We start from the raw sequence: 17,614 nt of genomic DNA, 5'->3' as shown, positions 1-17,614 counted from the left end.
CGTCTGTCTTTGTCCAGCAGAACCGCGTTTATTAGAACCGCACTGGTAAGAAGAGGACAACAAAGCATGGACTGATTCCAACATGTCAGTAACTCACAAATCACCTTTAAAAGCAGCTACTTATGAACGTAAAGGTCCTTTGAACTCATTGAGTGTTAAAAACTTCCTGTACTGCTACGGCTAGCAGCATCGCTAGCTCTTCCAGTAACATCTTTAGTCCCTCCCCTTCTTTCATCTTGCCCCGCCCTCCCACCCCGGCCTTGGAATGACCACAACCTCATAAGGCATTGGCTGCAAGACCACGCCCAAACGGCCCTGCAGGTTAGGGGGCGGAGCCCCTTCAGGGAGCCTGAAGCTCATTCGTTGAAGCAGAGACGACAGGAAAAGGAAAAGCTCCATTCTGGCCAATGATTCGCCAACACAGACACGAGGTCCCGCTCCAAACGGCATAAAGCAAGAAGGTGTGGCGCGATTGCCCTGGTCGTCAAGGAAACGTTCTGGAAGAGCAGGAAAAGACATGACAGGTGGGGTTACCTGAGGTCACCTGAAGAACCTGAAAAACTGGTTTACAAATTTATATAATTATTTATTGTGCTGAAGTAACTATCCACGCAGATGTAATCCGTTAAAACCCCCAGTCCTGTTTATTTATGCAGTGTTTTACCTGGTTGGAACAGATCCGGTTTGTCCCAGTTTTGGGGGTCATGGTGGATCGACCACATGTTCACCAAAACCCGGGTCCCACGCCGCACCGCGTGACCTCCAATGCTGCAGGGGAGGGAGAGGTTTGGGTTGAAATCATCAGACGTGTCTGTGAACTCAATCCAGTCGCCATTTCTTGTGCCATGCCATGTTGGAACCAGACGACGTCAGTTAGCAGTGATTGGTCCCAGTCAGTCTGAGACAACGTTTCTATGGCAACCACTCACCAATCAGGAGAGAGCTTGTTGGAAGGCCGCATGCCTACCACTTGAAAGTGGGCTACACCAAATCTGTCAATCAAACTTTTGAACATTGGACATTGAAAAGTAGGCTCCACCCACTTTTATTAAGGCATCTGATTGGACAGTTTATAACTAAAAATACAATAGAAATATAACTTTAAACAATGAGGATTATCAAGAAAATGTTTTACAAAAAGGTATCAGAGCCAAATCGTTTCTTATGACCAATAGAATGACTGAGGAACAGCTGTTCATTTCTCTATGGAGGTCTATAGGATTTTGGGGGTACTTCCTGTTTGGAATGCCATGGGGGAGGGGCCACTCAGTCCAGTTCTGAGGTACAGTCAATAGCTGCTGCAAGCAATCCTATGATGTTATATTAGTTTTTAAATCAGTACCTGTTAAATTCTAATCATGATATTTTGTGTCTTTATTTTCCTTTTTGGGATCTACAAACACAGAAAACTTAATGGTGGAATAAACGTTTAACCCTTCTACTATCTAAGATGACCCCCCCTTCCATTGACGTGTTCTCCCTACCATGACAAAGGTGGATAAAGGTGGAAAGATTTCATGTAATCCATGGACACCAGTGAAGATCACAAATCATTGAAGAAAAAAGGTTCAGAGCACTGTCTAGTGGGTCTAGATGACCCACCTCCCAATGTTAAAGTGCCTAGGATAGCACAAGGGTTACTCAAAAACGTTTTGGTCTGAAATAAACCTGAAACTGAAGATCTTCTCTAGAATCCGTCCTACAATGTGTTTATTGAAGGTTGATCCTCTTCTTCTGACACCTGAAATTGGTTTTCTTTATGTGTTTCGTAAAGGTCAACGGTATCAATAACTGAGCCAGGATTACGTCATGCATGGTTCTGGTTTTCCATCTATTAGCTTGTTTACATGTGAAGGTTCCTCTGGTTCCGTCAGCGGCTCAGGTCTACCTGCTGTCCGTCATGGCGGTGTGGGGGATCAGCACGGGGCTGACCGGCCGGATCCTCATTCCCTCGTTGATCACACAGTCCAGGTACGGCAGGTGACCTCGGTCGGACAGGTTTGCGGCGCGGTCGGCGCCCACGTTCTCATCCAGCTCCTTCTGCACGCGCTGCTGGACCTGCAACGGGGCAAGAACCAAAAGGGCCGAGGTGGAACCTGGGATCGGACCTTCCATCCCAGCAGGTGGGCTGCTGTCTGACTTTACCTCTGGGTGGTGCAGCAGATAGGCCAGAATCCACAGCAGCGTGGTGGACGTTGTTTCCACTCCGGCTCCAAAAGCCTCCGCCGCCGTCATCAGGACGTGGTCGTCCGTTATCCCCTCCCCTTCCAAACCATGTGACTTTGGACCACCCTTCTTTCCCTTTAGCAAGGCATCCAGGAGGTCGGAAGGATCACCTTCAGCCAAGGACGCCTGAAATGCACCACAGGGAAAGAGTAACGTCCAAACTCTGAAGGAGACTCTGAACTTCTGGGAAGTTCTTCTGGTCCCATAATCAGACCCCAGCAGGTTCAGCTTTCACCAGTGCTGGAAGGAAGACTTTGGTCCACAGGGGCAGCTGCTGCCCTCTGCTGGCCGGCCTCGTTCTCAGGTTACCTTGTGTTCCTCCAGTTTCCGGGTCAGCAGCCGGTCTCTGACGGCGATGCACTCCTTCAGCTTCCGGAGGGAGGAGTTAGGGAAGACCTGAGTGACGGAAATGCCTTCATGAAGGAGCTGAGCTTCTCTGAGAGGACCAGTCTTTGGATGCTGTGATCACCAACCGGATGGACCGGAGGAGAACTGTTGCTACGGTTCTGATTAACCCTTGTGCTATCCTAGGCACTTTGACATTTGGAGTTGGGTCATTTAGACCCACTAGACAGAGCTTTGAACCTTTTTTCTTCAATGATTTGTGATCTTCACTGGTGTCCATGGATTACATGAAATCTTTCCACCTTTATCCACCTTTGTCATGGTGGGGAGAACACATCGATGTAAGGGGGGGTCATCTGCTTTCTGACAGGGTGGCAGGGGCAGAAGGGGAAGCGTGTAGCAGCTGTTCAGCTGATGAGGGCAGGTAAGATGGAGGCAGTATTAACGGGGCCAGATGGCGTCTCGAGGCCATACAACGCCACTCGTGGCTTTCATTTGTTTTGAAGTTCTAGAAAGAACAACTTCTGTTCTCAGGCTCTGAAAAATGGAGAGAAGTTCCTCAAAAGATTTTTTTCTCAAACAGCCACAGATAATTTTACTCAAAGGCTGTTATGAGGTTTGTTCAAGAGGGGTCCAGATCAGGAAGCTCATCAGACTAAAAACCTTTGTGATTTATGACTCACTTGAACAAATACTGGCCCCTCCCACTTCTGAGGACTCGTGACCTCAGGACCACGTCCTCCTATCGGATTCCAATCAGTCTGGATTTGACCTGCAGCACCGGTTACCTTCATCCAGGGGTAGATGTCCACCAGTCCTCCTCTGGCGATGGTCTCCACGATGCCGTTGTTGTAGCTGATCACTTCCTGCAGCTCTGCGTCGCCGTGGCGATAGGTGCTGCTGAACACCAGCGTGCACACCACGTTAGTCACAGCCCTGGTGACGGCAGCAGACGGATCGAAGCCTCGGGAGCCGTTGGACATCAGCTCGGAGCACAAACTGTCAACGGCAGAAAACACTGCCAGAGGAAACGTGTTTTTGTTAAAATGCTGATGAATATTTTAACAGAAACAACAGAAGAAAATCCACAGCTGAAGTATTTGGAGTATCGGTAGAGTACTGTTGTTACTGAAAACGTCCGAAATGCAGCAGCAGAAAAAACGTGTTGGCCATCTGCTGTGCGGCTGAACATTCAACTATCAGACTAGAATTTATCTTCTCATCGGCTGTTAAAACGCCTTCAGTGGTGTGACGGCGCCACCTGTTGTTTGGTGAAACAGAAACTGCAAGTGGTTAACTAGCTTCAGCTGTTAAAGATTTTCTAAATCTGATCTATTCTTTTGAGGAATAATTTTTATTACACTTTTATTTAACAGGGAAAAAAACTCATTGAGATTTAAAATCTCTTATAACTGAATAACTGACCATCCGTGTCAGGTTTGGGTTAGAGGGTCATGTTTAGGGTTAGAGGGTCATGTTTAGGGTTAGACGGTCAGGTTTTGGTTTAGAGGGTCATGTTTAGGGTTAGAGGGTCATGTTTAGGGTTAGAGGGTTATGTTTAGGGTTAGAGGGGCATGTTTAGGGTTAGAGGGTCATGTTTAGGATTAAAGGGTCATGTTTAGGTTTAGAGGGTCATGTTTAGGGTTAGACGGTCATGTTTAGGGTTAGACGGTCATATTTAGGGATAGAGGGTCATGTTTAGGGTTAGAGGGTCATGTTTAGGGTTAGACGGTCAGGTTTAGGTTTAGAGGGTCATGTTTAGGGTTAAAGGGTCAGGTTTAGGGTTAGAGGGTCATGTTTAGGGTTAGAGGGTCATGTTTAGGGTTAGAGGGTCATGTTTAGGGTTAAAGTGTCAGGTTTAGGGTTAGAGGGTCATGTTTAGGGTTAGAGGGTCATGTTTAGGGTTAGAGGGTCAGGTTTAGGGTTAGAGGGTCAGGTTTAGGTTTAGAGGGTCAGGTTTAGGGTTAGACGGTCATGTTTAGGGTTAGAGGGTCATGTTTAGGGTTAAAGGGTCATGTTTAAGTTTAGAGGGTCATGTTTAGGGTTAGACGGTCATGTTTAGGTTTAGAGGGTCATGTTTAGGGTTAAAGGGTCATGTTTAGGGTTAGAGGGTCAGGTTTAGGGTTGGATGGTCAGGTTTGGGGTTAGAGGGTCACGTTTAGGGTTAGAGGGTCAGTTCTGGGGTTAGAGGGTCAGGTTTAGGGTTAGAGGGTCAGGTTTGGGGTTAGACGGTCATATTTAGGGTTAAAGGGTCATGTTTGGATGAACAGTTGAACTGCTGGAGTACCGACGTCCTGCAGTCGGCTGGTTCCTTCCCCAAACAGAGTGAAGGAGTTGTGGACCAGACGGCGGTGAAGCTTCCAGAGAGGAGAGTAGTCTGAAAATGCGATGTCTTTGCCTCCTCTGGTTAGCAGCTCCGTGGTTACCTGAGTAAGAAGGGTTAGGAAGGGGAAAACGCAACATCATTAGCATTAGCGCATTGCTCTAAGGTAGCGTAGAGTCTTGGACTCAACGTCCTGTTGTTGGCTCATCTCTGGTTTTAAGATTCCTTTTTTGAATGAATAATAACATGAATTGTTCTGAACAAAATCATGTGATGTTAAGAAACGTGTTTGTGTTAAAGAGAAACACAAACCAAAGAGGAAACGCATCAGGTGTATAATAAATAAAGATTTGCAAAACTTAGCCCTTTAACACTTAATACATTCGCTTCTATGACTTTCCGACCTACGTAGGCAGGAAAGAGTAAAACAGAAAATGTAGTAATCCATCTCCCTTAAGGTTTCTTTAATGTTTGAAAGAATAAAGAGTTTCTGAAGAATAAACAGTCCTCTGAACGTCCTGAATGTCTAAAAATAATCAGAAAAACTCAAAATAACTAAAGAAACTTCAAAAACATGTTTTCACTTCATTTTTGACAATTCTGTAAACATTTTTAGAAAAATTAGCGATCAAAATCAGAAAACATGTTTTTTTTAACCAGTTCATTTGTTTAATGTCTCTCTCGCTCTCTTTGACCGCATGTCTCACCATGCTCGGCCGTCCAGCAAAGTCCCGCCCCCTCTGCAGCAGGACCTCTTTGGCGTGTTGATGGCTGTTCACCACCACGGTGTAGTGCGGACCGAGGAACAGCCCGAACAGAGATCCGTACCTTCAGGATGGAAACTTCGTTTGTTGGTTTTATAGGAAAATGAAAATCTTCCAGAAGACGCTGAAGAAACTGACATGTGACTCAGGTTCCTTTAGATGGTCTGTCCCAAAACGTGACCAGAGAAGGTCGAACATTCACCTGGTGAACTCCAACCGTTTCTCATCTCTGTGGTCAGGAGCAAACTCCTGGACTGTTGGACTCACCCAGCGTAGAACCACAATGTGAGGATCTTCCTCTCTGGGGTAAACGGCGGTTTTTGTCACAAATGTCAAGAGGAATGACAGGCTTGCGTTATGAGCCACCTAGTGGTCACTTATGTAAAGAGCAGTTTAAAAAAAAAAAAAGTTTTTTTACAGGGCTTCAATCCGGAAGTTAGCTGACCTCCTCTTCTATTTTAGCATCTTTTTGAACTCTAATTAGTAATTAACTTGTTGAATCTCACTAATGAGACACATTAATTATTAACTAAACCTCTTATTTGTTAACAATTATTACGTAAATATTGATTAAACTTCAGTTGGTTCCTGTGAACATTCTCACTCTTTTCAAACACAAACAAACAAACTTAATTTTAGTTTTTTTAAATTTTAAATCATGTTTATAATCTCCATCAGTGCATAATAACCAGTAGATGTTATCTTCTGTTTCCAAACCCAAAACAGACGTTCTAGATCGTTCTAGCGTCACTTTGTCCTTCAAACAGAAACTCTTTTATTCTAAAATCTCTCCAGAAGGAAACCAGGACTTAGTCCAGACCCAGCCACCCTACAAGCATCAGCCAGAAGGTTCTGGATCATCTGGAGGAGCCTCCTCATGAGAAGGAGGCGTTCATGGTCTTCTGATGCTTTGTGGGTTTTTGGACTTCTGTGGCCGGTTCCCGACCCGTTCCTGAAACCCGATTGAGACGGGTCTTAGTGTAAAAACACGAGTTCTGTTAAACACAGAACAGTTCTGGTCTTCCTGCTGAAGTTCATTTAACCTTCAGGAGAAACGGAACGGTGTCGCTACAAACAGAAGTTCTGGGTCAAACCTCATCTGGACCAAAGTCGGCTTCATCAGAACCTCATCCGGCTCACGCCCCCTTTTGGCTTTACAGCTCCAGATCTGACCTCTGACCTCCTCGCTTTAGCTCCTCTGATTCCCAGACATGAAGACTTTTGAGGCTTCAGAATCAGAACTCTGCCGAACTCTTCCTCACCTGTGAGCCAGCTTGGTGAAGAGGAGGTGAGGCGGGAGGCCTCCTCCCAGCCAGGGGAGGCTGCCCAGGATGGGGAGCTGAGGAAGGCAGGGGATGGAGCTCCGGGCTGGTGGAAGAGAGGACGGACGTTCACCACGGCGCCTGTCATAGCTCAGGAAGACGAGCGCGACCACGAGGACGATGAAGACGAGGAGGACGGGTGGAGAAACGGTGGAGACATAGGAGAGGAGAAAGGAGAGCATGGCTGCAGAGAGACGGGGGAGAAAGAGGAGGCGGAGAGGAGTCCCGCCTTTAATGTGGCGGGCAGAGACCTTGAAGGGGCCGGAGGCCGTGAACGTGTTTATCTGCTCCGACAGAAACCTTGGTGTTATCAGGCCGGTTTCCACGGCAACCTGGAAGCAGACGCAGCTGCAGCTTGTTTTCGTCCAAACCTGTGATGCAACACAGAGAAAGAGTTCTGCTGGTTCTGGTTCATTCGGGCAGAATCACCCGGAGGTCCAGACAGCAGGAGGAGCAGCAGGAGGAGCAGCCGTTTCTCCTCCTGTCACTTTATTTCTGCTTTTACGGAGTCACAGAAACGTTTGAGTCCATATCTCCTTCAGAGGATCAGCTGTGGTTCTGGTCCGTCTGTGGAGACAAAAACAGAACTTTAGGAGCTAGAAACTGGAGTTCTGCTGACGGCTCATGAAGAACAGGTCTTTTCAGAACCAGAATTTGCTGTTTTTTTGGGGGGGGGGGCGGTGTTTGATGTCAACCTTTTTCTTTTTTTTGGTTCCGGACCCTCCTTTGGACCCATCAGTTCTGCTCTGTCGGTCTTGAGTTCCTGGTTTTGGAGGCGGGTTTTGTTATGTTGTGGCTTGAACCCTTTGACCTTTGGCTCCTTGTGTTTCCTGTTCCTGGTTTTCCGTCGGTTTGGAGTTCTCTGGATTCTGACATTTCTGATGTTCAGATTTGTTCTTTATTTAAACAGTCTTAAAGTTTGTTCACAGACGCCGTCTCAATAAAGTTTAGTTCCTCGAGTTTCTCTGGCTTTGAACTTTGGACATAAAGCGGGTATCTGGATCTTGGTCTGGATCTGGGCGGACTCTGGGTTTCTGCAGACGTTCCAGGTCGGTTTGGGTTGAATTTGACTCTGGTGTCGGTTCTGTTCTGGACGGTTTGGTTCTGTTCCTCAGAGTCTGGTTTGGGTTTGGAACCAGGTTTGGATTCGGGTTTTCTTCCTGGCTTCAGGACCGTTCTGGTCTGTTCTGGCAGGTGTTCGGTGGACTGCCGGTGCCTCTGGAGGTGGTCCGGTGGGACTCTGGCTGGATGTCCGGTCTGGTTCTGAGCTGCAGAGTTCTGTTGGCCTCCTGATGGCGACTGGCAGAACGGCGCCGTCAGCTGTGCAGGTCTGAGTCAGCCGCTGCAGATCTGAAGGCCGAGCGGCCTCTGATGCCAGGAACGCTTCGCCGTCTCCGCCTCTAGTTTGTAACAGGTGGGGGGAGCACAGCGCCATGGCAACCGTCTCTCTGACTCCCCCCTCGCTCATTCCTCCCCCTCTGTCTGGATTTAGTCTCTTCACACGTCCATGGGAGCAGCCGTTCTGGCTTTTGCGTCGTCGCTCTCATCACAGCTCGGTCGGCCGTGTGCTCCCGCCGGCGGCGGCAGCCTGTTGGTCATTTCATCGTCAGTTTGGGAGCGCGAGCAGCGGGGGAGGGGGAGCAGCTGTGGTTTCAGAGGAAAAGCTGCAGACTCCCTGCAGCATCGACAGGCTGCACCAACAAACGACTTTAACCGTAAGAGAAAAACAGGATTTCAACCAGAAACTGGTCTGTGACAAGCAATAAACATCACCTTGTCATAAAAACAACCAAATCAGAAGGAGGGTCAAGGACTGAGGTCAAGGACTGAGGTCAAGGATTGAGGTCAGGGACTGAGGTCAGGGACTGAGGTCAAGGATTGAGGTCAGGGACTGAGGTCAGGGACAGAGGTCAAGGACTGAGGTCAAGGACTGAGGTCAAGGATTGAGGTCAGGGACTGAGGTCAGGGACAGAGGTCAAGGACTGAGGTCAAGGACTGAGGTCAAGGATTGAGGTCAGGGACTGAAGTCAGGGACAGAGGTCATGGACTGAGGTCAGGGACATAGGTCAGGGATTGAGGTCAGGGACAGAGGTCAAGGACTGAGGACAGGGACACATGTTGAGACCAAAACAATCCAAAATTACCTCAAGCGTCGGCTGAAGTAAGGCATGGTAGAGGCAGTGTCATGATAGGGGAGCATGTTTGGTTTTAGTGTCTTTTACTAAAACAATTATCAAGATGGCGTCCTGCTCACCTGAGGACTCTGGTTTTGGGGGGAAATGATTATTTCTGAGTTTGATTCCTTTATAGTTTGCCTTGTTGCCATGGTGACATTATTTGGTGGTGGTGTGGGGGGGGGGGGGGGGGATTTCATGATGGCTCAGTGTGAGAATGGACCCGAGGTGGAACGTCTTCCAAAAGGATCACAGATGGAATCCAAACCAAAAGAACAACCTGAGATTTCTGAGTGAAGCGTGCTGAGAGCTCGCCGTCAGCTGGTCCCGCCCTCTTCTGCTGGTGAAGTCCAGTCCAGGTCCAGGAGAACCGGGTTTGATGTTTACCTCCAGTTGCATCCACACTGACACACACCAACTGGAAAAGATCTCACCTGTTGGAGTGAGAAATATGAGGAACATGGAGAACATGAGGAAGATAAGAAGACGACCAACCGCAAGGAGACATGAGGATGAAGAATCTCAGAGGTTTGAATCCTTCACAGGCACATGTGTGAGACGGTTAGGAGAAGAATTTCAGAGCCAAGATCTGGGACAGAAACCTTCCTACAGGAGAAACCTGGATCATCATCATCATCATCTTCATCTGCAGGGGCATCACCAGACCCCCTGTGTTTGAACCTCTGGACCACAGACAGGCGGCTGGACGCTACGGTCAGCAGCCACACTTTGTTCCTGCGCTTTGGTTCGTTCAGGGGAGAAGCGCTGCGTTTACGTAACCCCTGCCCTGGATCTCCTCCGTCTCCATGGCGACAGGATCACAGCGGCTGCATGTTGCAGTGCAGGAATGTGGGAACTCTCTCTCCGCGTTCGCCCCCAGAGTCTCTCCACCCCCTCTGCAGCACTGTGGAGCTGTCCGCGGTGCTGAAGCGGGTCTGGAGGTTCCTGTGCTCCGCCCTGCAGCCTTCATGGTCAGACCAGCAGGTCACGGGTGGAGGAGTCAGACCTGCTCCACCTGAGCTGCTGCATCAGCCTGCAAGACTGAACTCAGGGCAAAATTCAGCCAGAAATGCGTCAAAAACAAAGTCTTCCGCAGCATCCATCCATCACCCATCCATCCATCCCTCATCCATCCTTTCATCCACCCACCCCCCTCCATCCTCTCATCCTCCCCCTCCATCTCTCGGTTGTGTAACCTCCCTCTGCCGGTCTGTTGCCGCAGTGAAGGAAACCCCGTTCTCCTGGCACCGACGTCGGTCTGCCGCCTGTCCTTTTAAGGCAAGGGGGGGTTCCCGCCGTCACGGCCGGATGCAGTCCATGTTTGGGCAGCTACGAAGCTCGCGGCGGGGGGAATCCCTCGCTCCGCCGTGGACCAATGAGAGCAGGACGGGAGTTACCTTGGAGACGGAGAGTATAAAAGGCGCCGTGTTCGGAGGCAGCTCAGCATCCTCAGCATCAGCGTGTGGACTAACGGAACCAGCTCCGGATCAGAACCGCCCTTACAGACATCCATCAGCGGGGAAGCCCGGTTCTGTTGTGCACACTCACACCGACACAAAGCAATGCTTCTGGAGCGCGACGACAGCTTCATGTCAGAGTTTGAGGACGCCTGCAGCGCCTGGGTGGACAGCGTGGGTTCGAGCCCCAGCGACGTAGCGGACTCGGACGTGGGGTCCCCGTTTAGCCAAGGTGAGTTGGAGCATCAGCTGCGGGCGCGCGCGCTGCAGAGGCATTTGATTGATTTCCCCCGCGTGGGCTGTGAGCGCGTGTTATGCAATCACAATAACACCCCCCCCCCCCTCTCTCTCTCCTCAGTCGTTTCTCCGGGAACCGACGCCTCCGACTCAGACTTCTTCTCAGACTTCAGCGAGTGCTCCTCGGACACGCTCTCCCCGTCCTTCAGCTACACCGGCAGCTTCTTCACCGATCCGGAGCCGGTACCGGCGGCGGGCCTGAGCAGCACCGCGGACGCCATCCTCAACATGATCACGGAGATCGTTGGGATCTGCACCGAGATGGAGCAGCAGCAGAAGGCCGCCCCCTCATGCACCGCCCCCCCGCTTTATTCCCCCGCCGTCACCGTGGCCCCCCAGGACTCGGCCCCTCAGGGGCCCCCCGCCCCCGCCTCCCTTCCTGCTACCGTGAAGAGCGAGTCTTTGGCTCCCAGCTGCTGCGGCGGCCCCGCGGCAGCGGTACCGGGCCCCGCGGACTCCCTGCCGCCGCTGGCGGACGTGGCGGACATGATCGAGTCTCTGCTGAGCTCGGAGGGGGGGCAGGCCGACCCCCGGCTGGCCTGCGAGGTCAAGCAGGAGCCGCTGGGGCTGGAGGACTGGCTGCGGAGCCTAGGGGGGGCCGGGGGGGATCCCGGCGCCTACGTCATCAGCAGGCCGGCAGTCAAGACGGAGCTCGTGTCGGGCGGGGGCGACCTCTTCTGCGCCCCCTCCACCCTGGATGCGCACATGCTGTCGTCCCTTCTGCAGGGTGCGTTCCCGATGGTCAACATCAGCAGCGTGCACGCAGGGCCCCCCGCCAAGCCTGCCCGCGGGGGTCGGAGGGCCCCCGCCCGGAACGGGCTGAAGGTGAAGCCGTTCCCGTGCTCCGTGCAGGGCTGCGAGCGCCGCTTCTCGCGCTCGGACGAGCTCAACAGGCACGTGCGCATCCACACCGGCCAGAAGCCCTTCCAGTGCACGATCTGCGCGCGCAGCTTCAGCCGCAGCGACCACCTGACCACGCACACGCGCACGCACACGGGGGAGAAGCCGTTCTCCTGCGACGTGTGCGGGAAGAGGTTTGCGCGTAGCGACGAGAGGAAGAGGCACGGGCGCGTGCACGTGAAGCAGCAGCTGCGCGCGCAGATGATGGCCGCCTACTCCCTGGCTCTGAACTCCACTGGTGTCTAAACGCGCGCGGGTCGGAGCCTTTGAGAGTTGAACCGTCAATTTGATGACGTCAGAGAGGACGTTTCAGCCTGACGCCACAGGTGCATGCATGTCACACCTGCCTGGGAGGCTCGGGTGTGGCCTCTGCGGTGCTCTGGAGCGCCCTCACCTGCTGTGGGCGGAGCCTAAGGGGCGGTCCGTCCAGCTGAAGAGGGACTTCCTGTAACATATTGACGTTTCTGCATGACGTCGTGAAGAAACAGTGACTGTCAGAATGTCGTGGTGATATTTTTCTGTACATAGCTTTATATTTGACCGCCATGTTTGTACCACATCTCTATTTTTCTAGTCGGCTCGTCTACCTCTTCATGTCGCTGTTTCACGACTGGAACCGGAACCAGAACCGGGTTCTTCTGGACGTGAACGATGTCACTTTTCTATGAAACGATTGTAAACACACTGAATGAACTTTATTATATAATTTTCATTCTGACACGTGGGTGCAGGTGTCCTCTGCCCCGGTGCATTGTGGGATATGTGTCCTGGTGTCTGTGGTGTGAAAACAGAGCTGAGCTCTGAGTAGCACACATGGCTGTGCGGGTTTCCTGTTTCCTTGTTCTGCATGGAGGCTGCTGTCAATAAACACAACAGGATGTGACTCTGTTTCTTCGTTCCTTCAGTTTCAACCATCAGCAGACGCCATGAAAGTCCTCTGAGGAAACAACCGCTCATCCACAGACCGATTCCGTACTCACAGAGTCCGGCACAAAGGCTGGAGTCCACATCGGCACAAGTGTTCATACCACCACTTTCAATAAAAGGTTCACATAAATACGCATCAGAAGCGTTTTGGACTTCCGCGTTCAAAACCCTCAGATTCACTGAGCACATTTTTAAGACCGTTTTCCGGCTCTGAGTGCAAAAATGTCCGTCCGCTGATCGCGCATTGAAAGTTCAACCAGGTCAAACTTTGACCGATGATGGAGTCGGAAAGAAGGAAGACCATGGACGAGAAATTCACACCGAGCCTCTACCAACTGTAGCTGGCTGACACGCACTAGTAACCAGTCACAGAAGAAGCCCCTCCCTGCCTGTGCAGTGTGAAGACTGTGAGCTAGAGTCTCATTTCAAGACACCAATTTGAAATGTTTGAACTATTTTATGAGTTTTTCCCTACTTTTAGGCTGCTTTTAACTTATTGGCTACATTCTATTAGTCCTCAACTCTATCAACCATAAATTATGAATTAAATGAAAATCCAAAGGCGCTAAAATCGCTCGGTGTGAACGCAGCATTAGCGGCTGTCCTCACGGTGGACACGGCCTGTCTGCAGGTTAGAAACACCGCTGACCAGCAGGAAACATCACGGTGATAGAGAGCAATGTGCAGCAGAAGACGCATTTCAGACCATCAGAGTTAAGTTTGTGTGGACGTCCCACAGACTCTCACGGATCACGTGCACGCCCCGTGCGTGCAGCATCTGTGCGGTCAGTTAGGAACCAGAACTCACACCTCACTAACGACTGGAGCGTGGGATTAGGACGCCGTATGACATCATCGGCTGTACGTCATAAGGGTGTTGAACTTCCATTATCCTGATGAGGACTTTGTGGCACACTTACCCCACACACGACAATGGTACGCTCCATTTTCACGGCGTCCCTGTAGGTGGCCGTACGAGCCTCAGGAGAACTGCAGACACACCTGAGCTCACCTGAAGATCCAGCCGGTCCTCTCTTTGTCCGTCCACGGACCAGGACAACCCAGAACCCAGCAGAACCTGTACAGTCCCCCCCATACAGGTGCAGAAGACTGAGGTACCTTAGGGGGGCGTCTCACAGTTCCCTGGAGGCCTGGGGCCACCTTAAGGGGCTTCAGGCCCACTTGGGGTCCGACATGGAGGTCAAACCTGTTGTCTCTGCTTCAGCTGGACCTAAACTTCAGTATCAACATCAATGTTGTTTCCAAACATGTTTCATGATCCTCATCTTCATCAGCAGGAAGACCGTGGGCTGTGCTGCCATCATCAACAGGTTTCAGTCTACAGGCTGCTGTTGCCTGGCAACAGCCTCCCTTCAGTTGTGAAGGCTGCGCTGCCATGGTAACAGCAGCTTCACCCAAGGGACTGCGGCTGTGTTCCTCTGTGATCTTCTGAGTTTTATTGGGCGTCATGTGACACAACTGCAGCAGCGTATCGGAGGACGTTCAGTTCCTTCGTCTGCGTCGATGAAATGAGGTTTGATTCCAGATCAAAGAACACGACTGTAGATGAACGGGTCCAAACTGGAGTCCAACGGCCCGGTTCTGTGGTTTGTCTCAGAAGGATCATCGGGTCCACATGAAGACAACGCCTTCTGGTGGCGATCTTCAGAACTGCTGCTCCTGCGTTTCCCTTCACCAGTGAATCAATGAAAGTGGTGACGAAGGTCAAGGGTCACAGAAAGGTCAGGTAGACCCACATTTCAGGTTGAACAATAAATTAGAGAAAACATTTAAAAACACCAGAAAAAAACTAAAATCCAGTCTTCATCTGGAAATTTCCAAAAACCTTTTTTCTAAATATTTAAAAAACAAACTCAGGATCATCTCTGCTGATGTCATTCTGCAGAGGAAACAACTGTTTCATCCTTAAAACACTAACAGTGGAAAAATCCAAAGACTTTGGAAAAGTCCAAAAGTCCAAAGCCACAATTTACCTCCAGGTGACGACAAACCTCATCGCCAACCTAGAATTCTGCTTCTTTATCCTGAAATTTTATTTTTCAAATATGCAGCTGTCACAGAAATAAATCTCAAGCAAATTTCAATCTGCATATTAAATCTCAGCAGTAGGATTTTTATCAAGAGAATTGTTTAGAAACTGCAGCCTAAAAACAGCCAGAAAATACTGAAACAGCCTGGAAAAAGACTGAATCTCAGGTTGGTAGTAGAACCCTTATTTACTCTTGCAGATGTTTAAGAAGGTGAAGTCCTTTTATACAAAGGTGACCTGGTTTATCTGAGGCTCCAAAATAAAAAACAGTTCAAAAATCAAAACAGAAAAGACAGAAAATAAAGAGGAAGGATGAAAACTATTTGGACCAGAAATTATTCCGTCTATGCTTAAAAATCTGCATTTACCTGAATTGTTTCATGTCATATAGACTGCCCCCAGTTAAAGAAAGAAAGTCCACAATGCTCACTGAAACGACTTAAAACGTTCAAAAGTAACAATAAATTACAATTTATTACAACATTAAGTAATCAAAATCACTAAATATTAAGTTATGGGTACCATCATTGTTGTCCAGCCCTATTTCATTTTTTTTAATAATTCTGTTAATCAACATCTCAAAAGTAACGGATGATTTTGATTATTCAATTTTCAATAAATCTTAAATTTATTGTTACTTTTAAACATTTCAATTCATTTCAGTGAACATTGTGGACTTTCTTTGTTTAACTGAGAGGTACCAACAATTTTGTCCACCCCTGTATATACATACATATATATATATATATATATATACAAGAGATACTAAGAGATACAGCCAGATGCCCATACCTGAAGACTGCCAAACAAAGGCTCCTAGCCTTGAGCAGCCGCCTAAAGAGGTACACAAGAGACAATGAAGCCAGACAGATAAACAGGCTCTTCGCAACTCAACCTGCGAAAGTGTACGCTCAGTGGCAGGGTCAAAACAGCCGAGCAGACCCACCAAGGCTGGAAACTGAACAGTACTGGAAAAGTATATGGGAGAAACAGACAGCACATAACAGCAATGCCCAGTGGCTGGTCTCTCTGAGAAAATAACATAGCAACCTCCCTGAACAGAATCCAGTAACCATCACAGTGGCAGACATCCAAGAAAGAGTCTCAGGTATGAAGAACTGGACAGCACCGGGCCCTGACATGATACATGCCTACTGGCTAAAGAAGCTCACCGCACTCCATGAGTGCCTGGCAGCACAAATGAACCAGCTGCTAAGAGATGGGACTCACCCCGAATGGCTAACGGAAGGGCGAACGATCCTGATCCAGAAGGGTCCCTCAAAGGGTGCAGTCCCATCCAACTACCGGCCAATAACCTGTCTCTCCACAACATGGAAGCTCATGTCAGGCATCATTGCAACAAAGATAAATAGGCACATGGATCAATACATGAGCAAGACACAGAAGGGCATTGGTAGAGACTCCAGAGGAGCCAAACACCAACTCCTGGTTCACAGAACAGTCGCTCAAGACTGCAGGTCACGACACACCAACCTGTGGACAGCCTGGATTGATTACAAGAAGGCCTATGACTCAATGCCACACACATGGATCACTGAATGCTTGGAGCTGTACAACATCAACAGGACTCTAAGAGCCTTCATAGGAAACTCAATGAAGCTGTGGAAAACCACCCTTGAAGCCAATGGGAAGCCACTTGCACAAGTGTCCATCAAATGTGGGATATACCAAGGTGATGCTCTGTCCCCACTGCTGTCCTGCATAGGTCTGAACCCCCTCAGCCAAATAATCACCAAGACTGGCTATGGATACCGACTCAGAAATGGGGCCAACATCAGTCACCTCCTCTACATGGATGCAACAAAACTGCAACAACCAATTACCTCCAACGAGTAATGCAAGTCCTGAGAAGCCAGCTAAGTGGCCAGAATAAGACCCGGGCAATAAACAGCTATGCACTGCCAGTTATCAGATAACCTGCAAGAATAATAAGATGGCCAAAGGAAGAGATACAGACCATGGATGTTAAAACACGAAAGCTCCTCACCATGCATGGAGGGTTCCATCCCAAATCCAGCACCCTGAGCCTGTATGCTAGCCGCAAGGAAGGAGGCCGAGGACTAGTGAGCGTAGAAGCCACTATCCAGGATAAAACATCCAAGATGCATGAGTACATCAAGCTCAAGGCCCCAACTGACAGTGTGTTCAGTGAATGTCTCAGGCAATGGAGAGCAGAGGATACAGTGCTGGATGACAGATCCTCATGGGAGGACAAACCCCTGCATGGGATGTACCACCGGACCATAACTGAAGTGGCTGATATCAAAAAGTCCAACCAATGGCTAGAAGGGGCTGAACTACAGGACAGCACTGAAGCGCTCATCCTGGCAGCTCAGGAACAAGCCCTGAGCACCAGAGCCATAGAGGCTCAGATCTACCACACCAGACAAGACCCAAGGTGTAGATCTACCACATCAGACAAGACCCAAGGTGTAGATCAACCACACCAGACAAGACCCAAGGTGTAGATCTATCACACCAGACGAGACACAAGGTGTAGATCTACCACAGCAGACAAGACCCAAGGTGTAGATCTACCACACCAGGCAAGACCCAAGGTGTAGATCTACCACACCAGACAAGACCCAAGGTGTAGATCTACCACACCAGACAAGACCCAAGGTGTAGATCTACCACACCAGACAAGACCCAAGGTGTACATCTACCACACCAGACAAGACCTAAGGTGTAGATCTACCACACCAGACAAGACCCAAGGTGTAGATTTACCACACCAGACAAGACCCAAGGTGTAGATCTACCACACCAGACAAGACCCAAGGTGTAGATCTACCACACCAGACAAGA

General features: G+C 49.6%; 2 protein-coding genes and 1 long non-coding RNA gene across 4 annotated transcripts; 1 reads left to right on the top strand and 2 right to left on the bottom strand.

Moving 5' to 3' along the window:
- Positions 1-4: 4 nt before the first annotated feature.
- On the bottom strand, positions 5-7,421 carry cyp17a2 (cytochrome P450, family 17, subfamily A, polypeptide 2). 2 transcript variants are annotated; one of them, XM_078935720.1, is made up of 9 exons: positions 7,281-7,421; positions 6,921-7,164; positions 5,602-5,722; positions 4,859-4,997; positions 3,360-3,589; positions 2,536-2,622; positions 1,889-2,352; positions 665-768; positions 5-497 (listed from the first exon to the last, which is right to left on the bottom strand). In XM_078935720.1, exons 2-9 carry the CDS (start codon positions 7,160-7,162, stop codon positions 232-234), a joined length of 1,653 nt encoding a protein of 550 aa, XP_078791846.1. In that variant the 5' UTR covers positions 7,163-7,164; positions 7,281-7,421; the 3' UTR covers positions 5-231. The 2 variants fall into 2 exon arrangements, with proteins under 2 accessions (XP_078791846.1, NP_001265805.1); NM_001278876.1 differs by lacking the exon at positions 7,281-7,421 and having other exon boundaries at positions 232-497; positions 1,889-2,058; positions 2,146-2,352; positions 6,921-7,162.
- On the bottom strand, positions 7,412-9,789 carry LOC144987417 (uncharacterized). Its single transcript, XR_013651308.1, has 3 exons — positions 9,650-9,789; positions 9,435-9,572; positions 7,412-7,547 (listed from the first exon to the last, which is right to left on the bottom strand). It is a non-coding gene; the product is annotated as an uncharacterized LOC144987417 (long non-coding RNA).
- A 749-nt stretch (positions 9,790-10,538) lies between these two features.
- On the top strand, positions 10,539-12,691 carry LOC101157090 (uncharacterized). The gene is made up of 2 exons (XM_023948848.2): positions 10,539-10,843; positions 10,970-12,691. Exons 1-2 carry the CDS (start codon positions 10,717-10,719, stop codon positions 12,052-12,054), a joined length of 1,212 nt encoding a protein of 403 aa, XP_023804616.1. The 5' UTR covers positions 10,539-10,716; the 3' UTR covers positions 12,055-12,691.
- Positions 12,692-17,614: the final 4,923 nt, after the last annotated feature.

The sequence above is a fragment of the Oryzias latipes genome, chromosome 18 (assembly GCF_053564925.1).
Source record: "Oryzias latipes strain Hd-rR chromosome 18, Olatipes_Hd-rR_3.1".
Classification (NCBI taxonomy): Eukaryota; Metazoa; Chordata; class Actinopteri; order Beloniformes; family Adrianichthyidae; genus Oryzias; species Oryzias latipes.
This window is presented reverse-complemented; position numbering and strand designations above follow the sequence as displayed.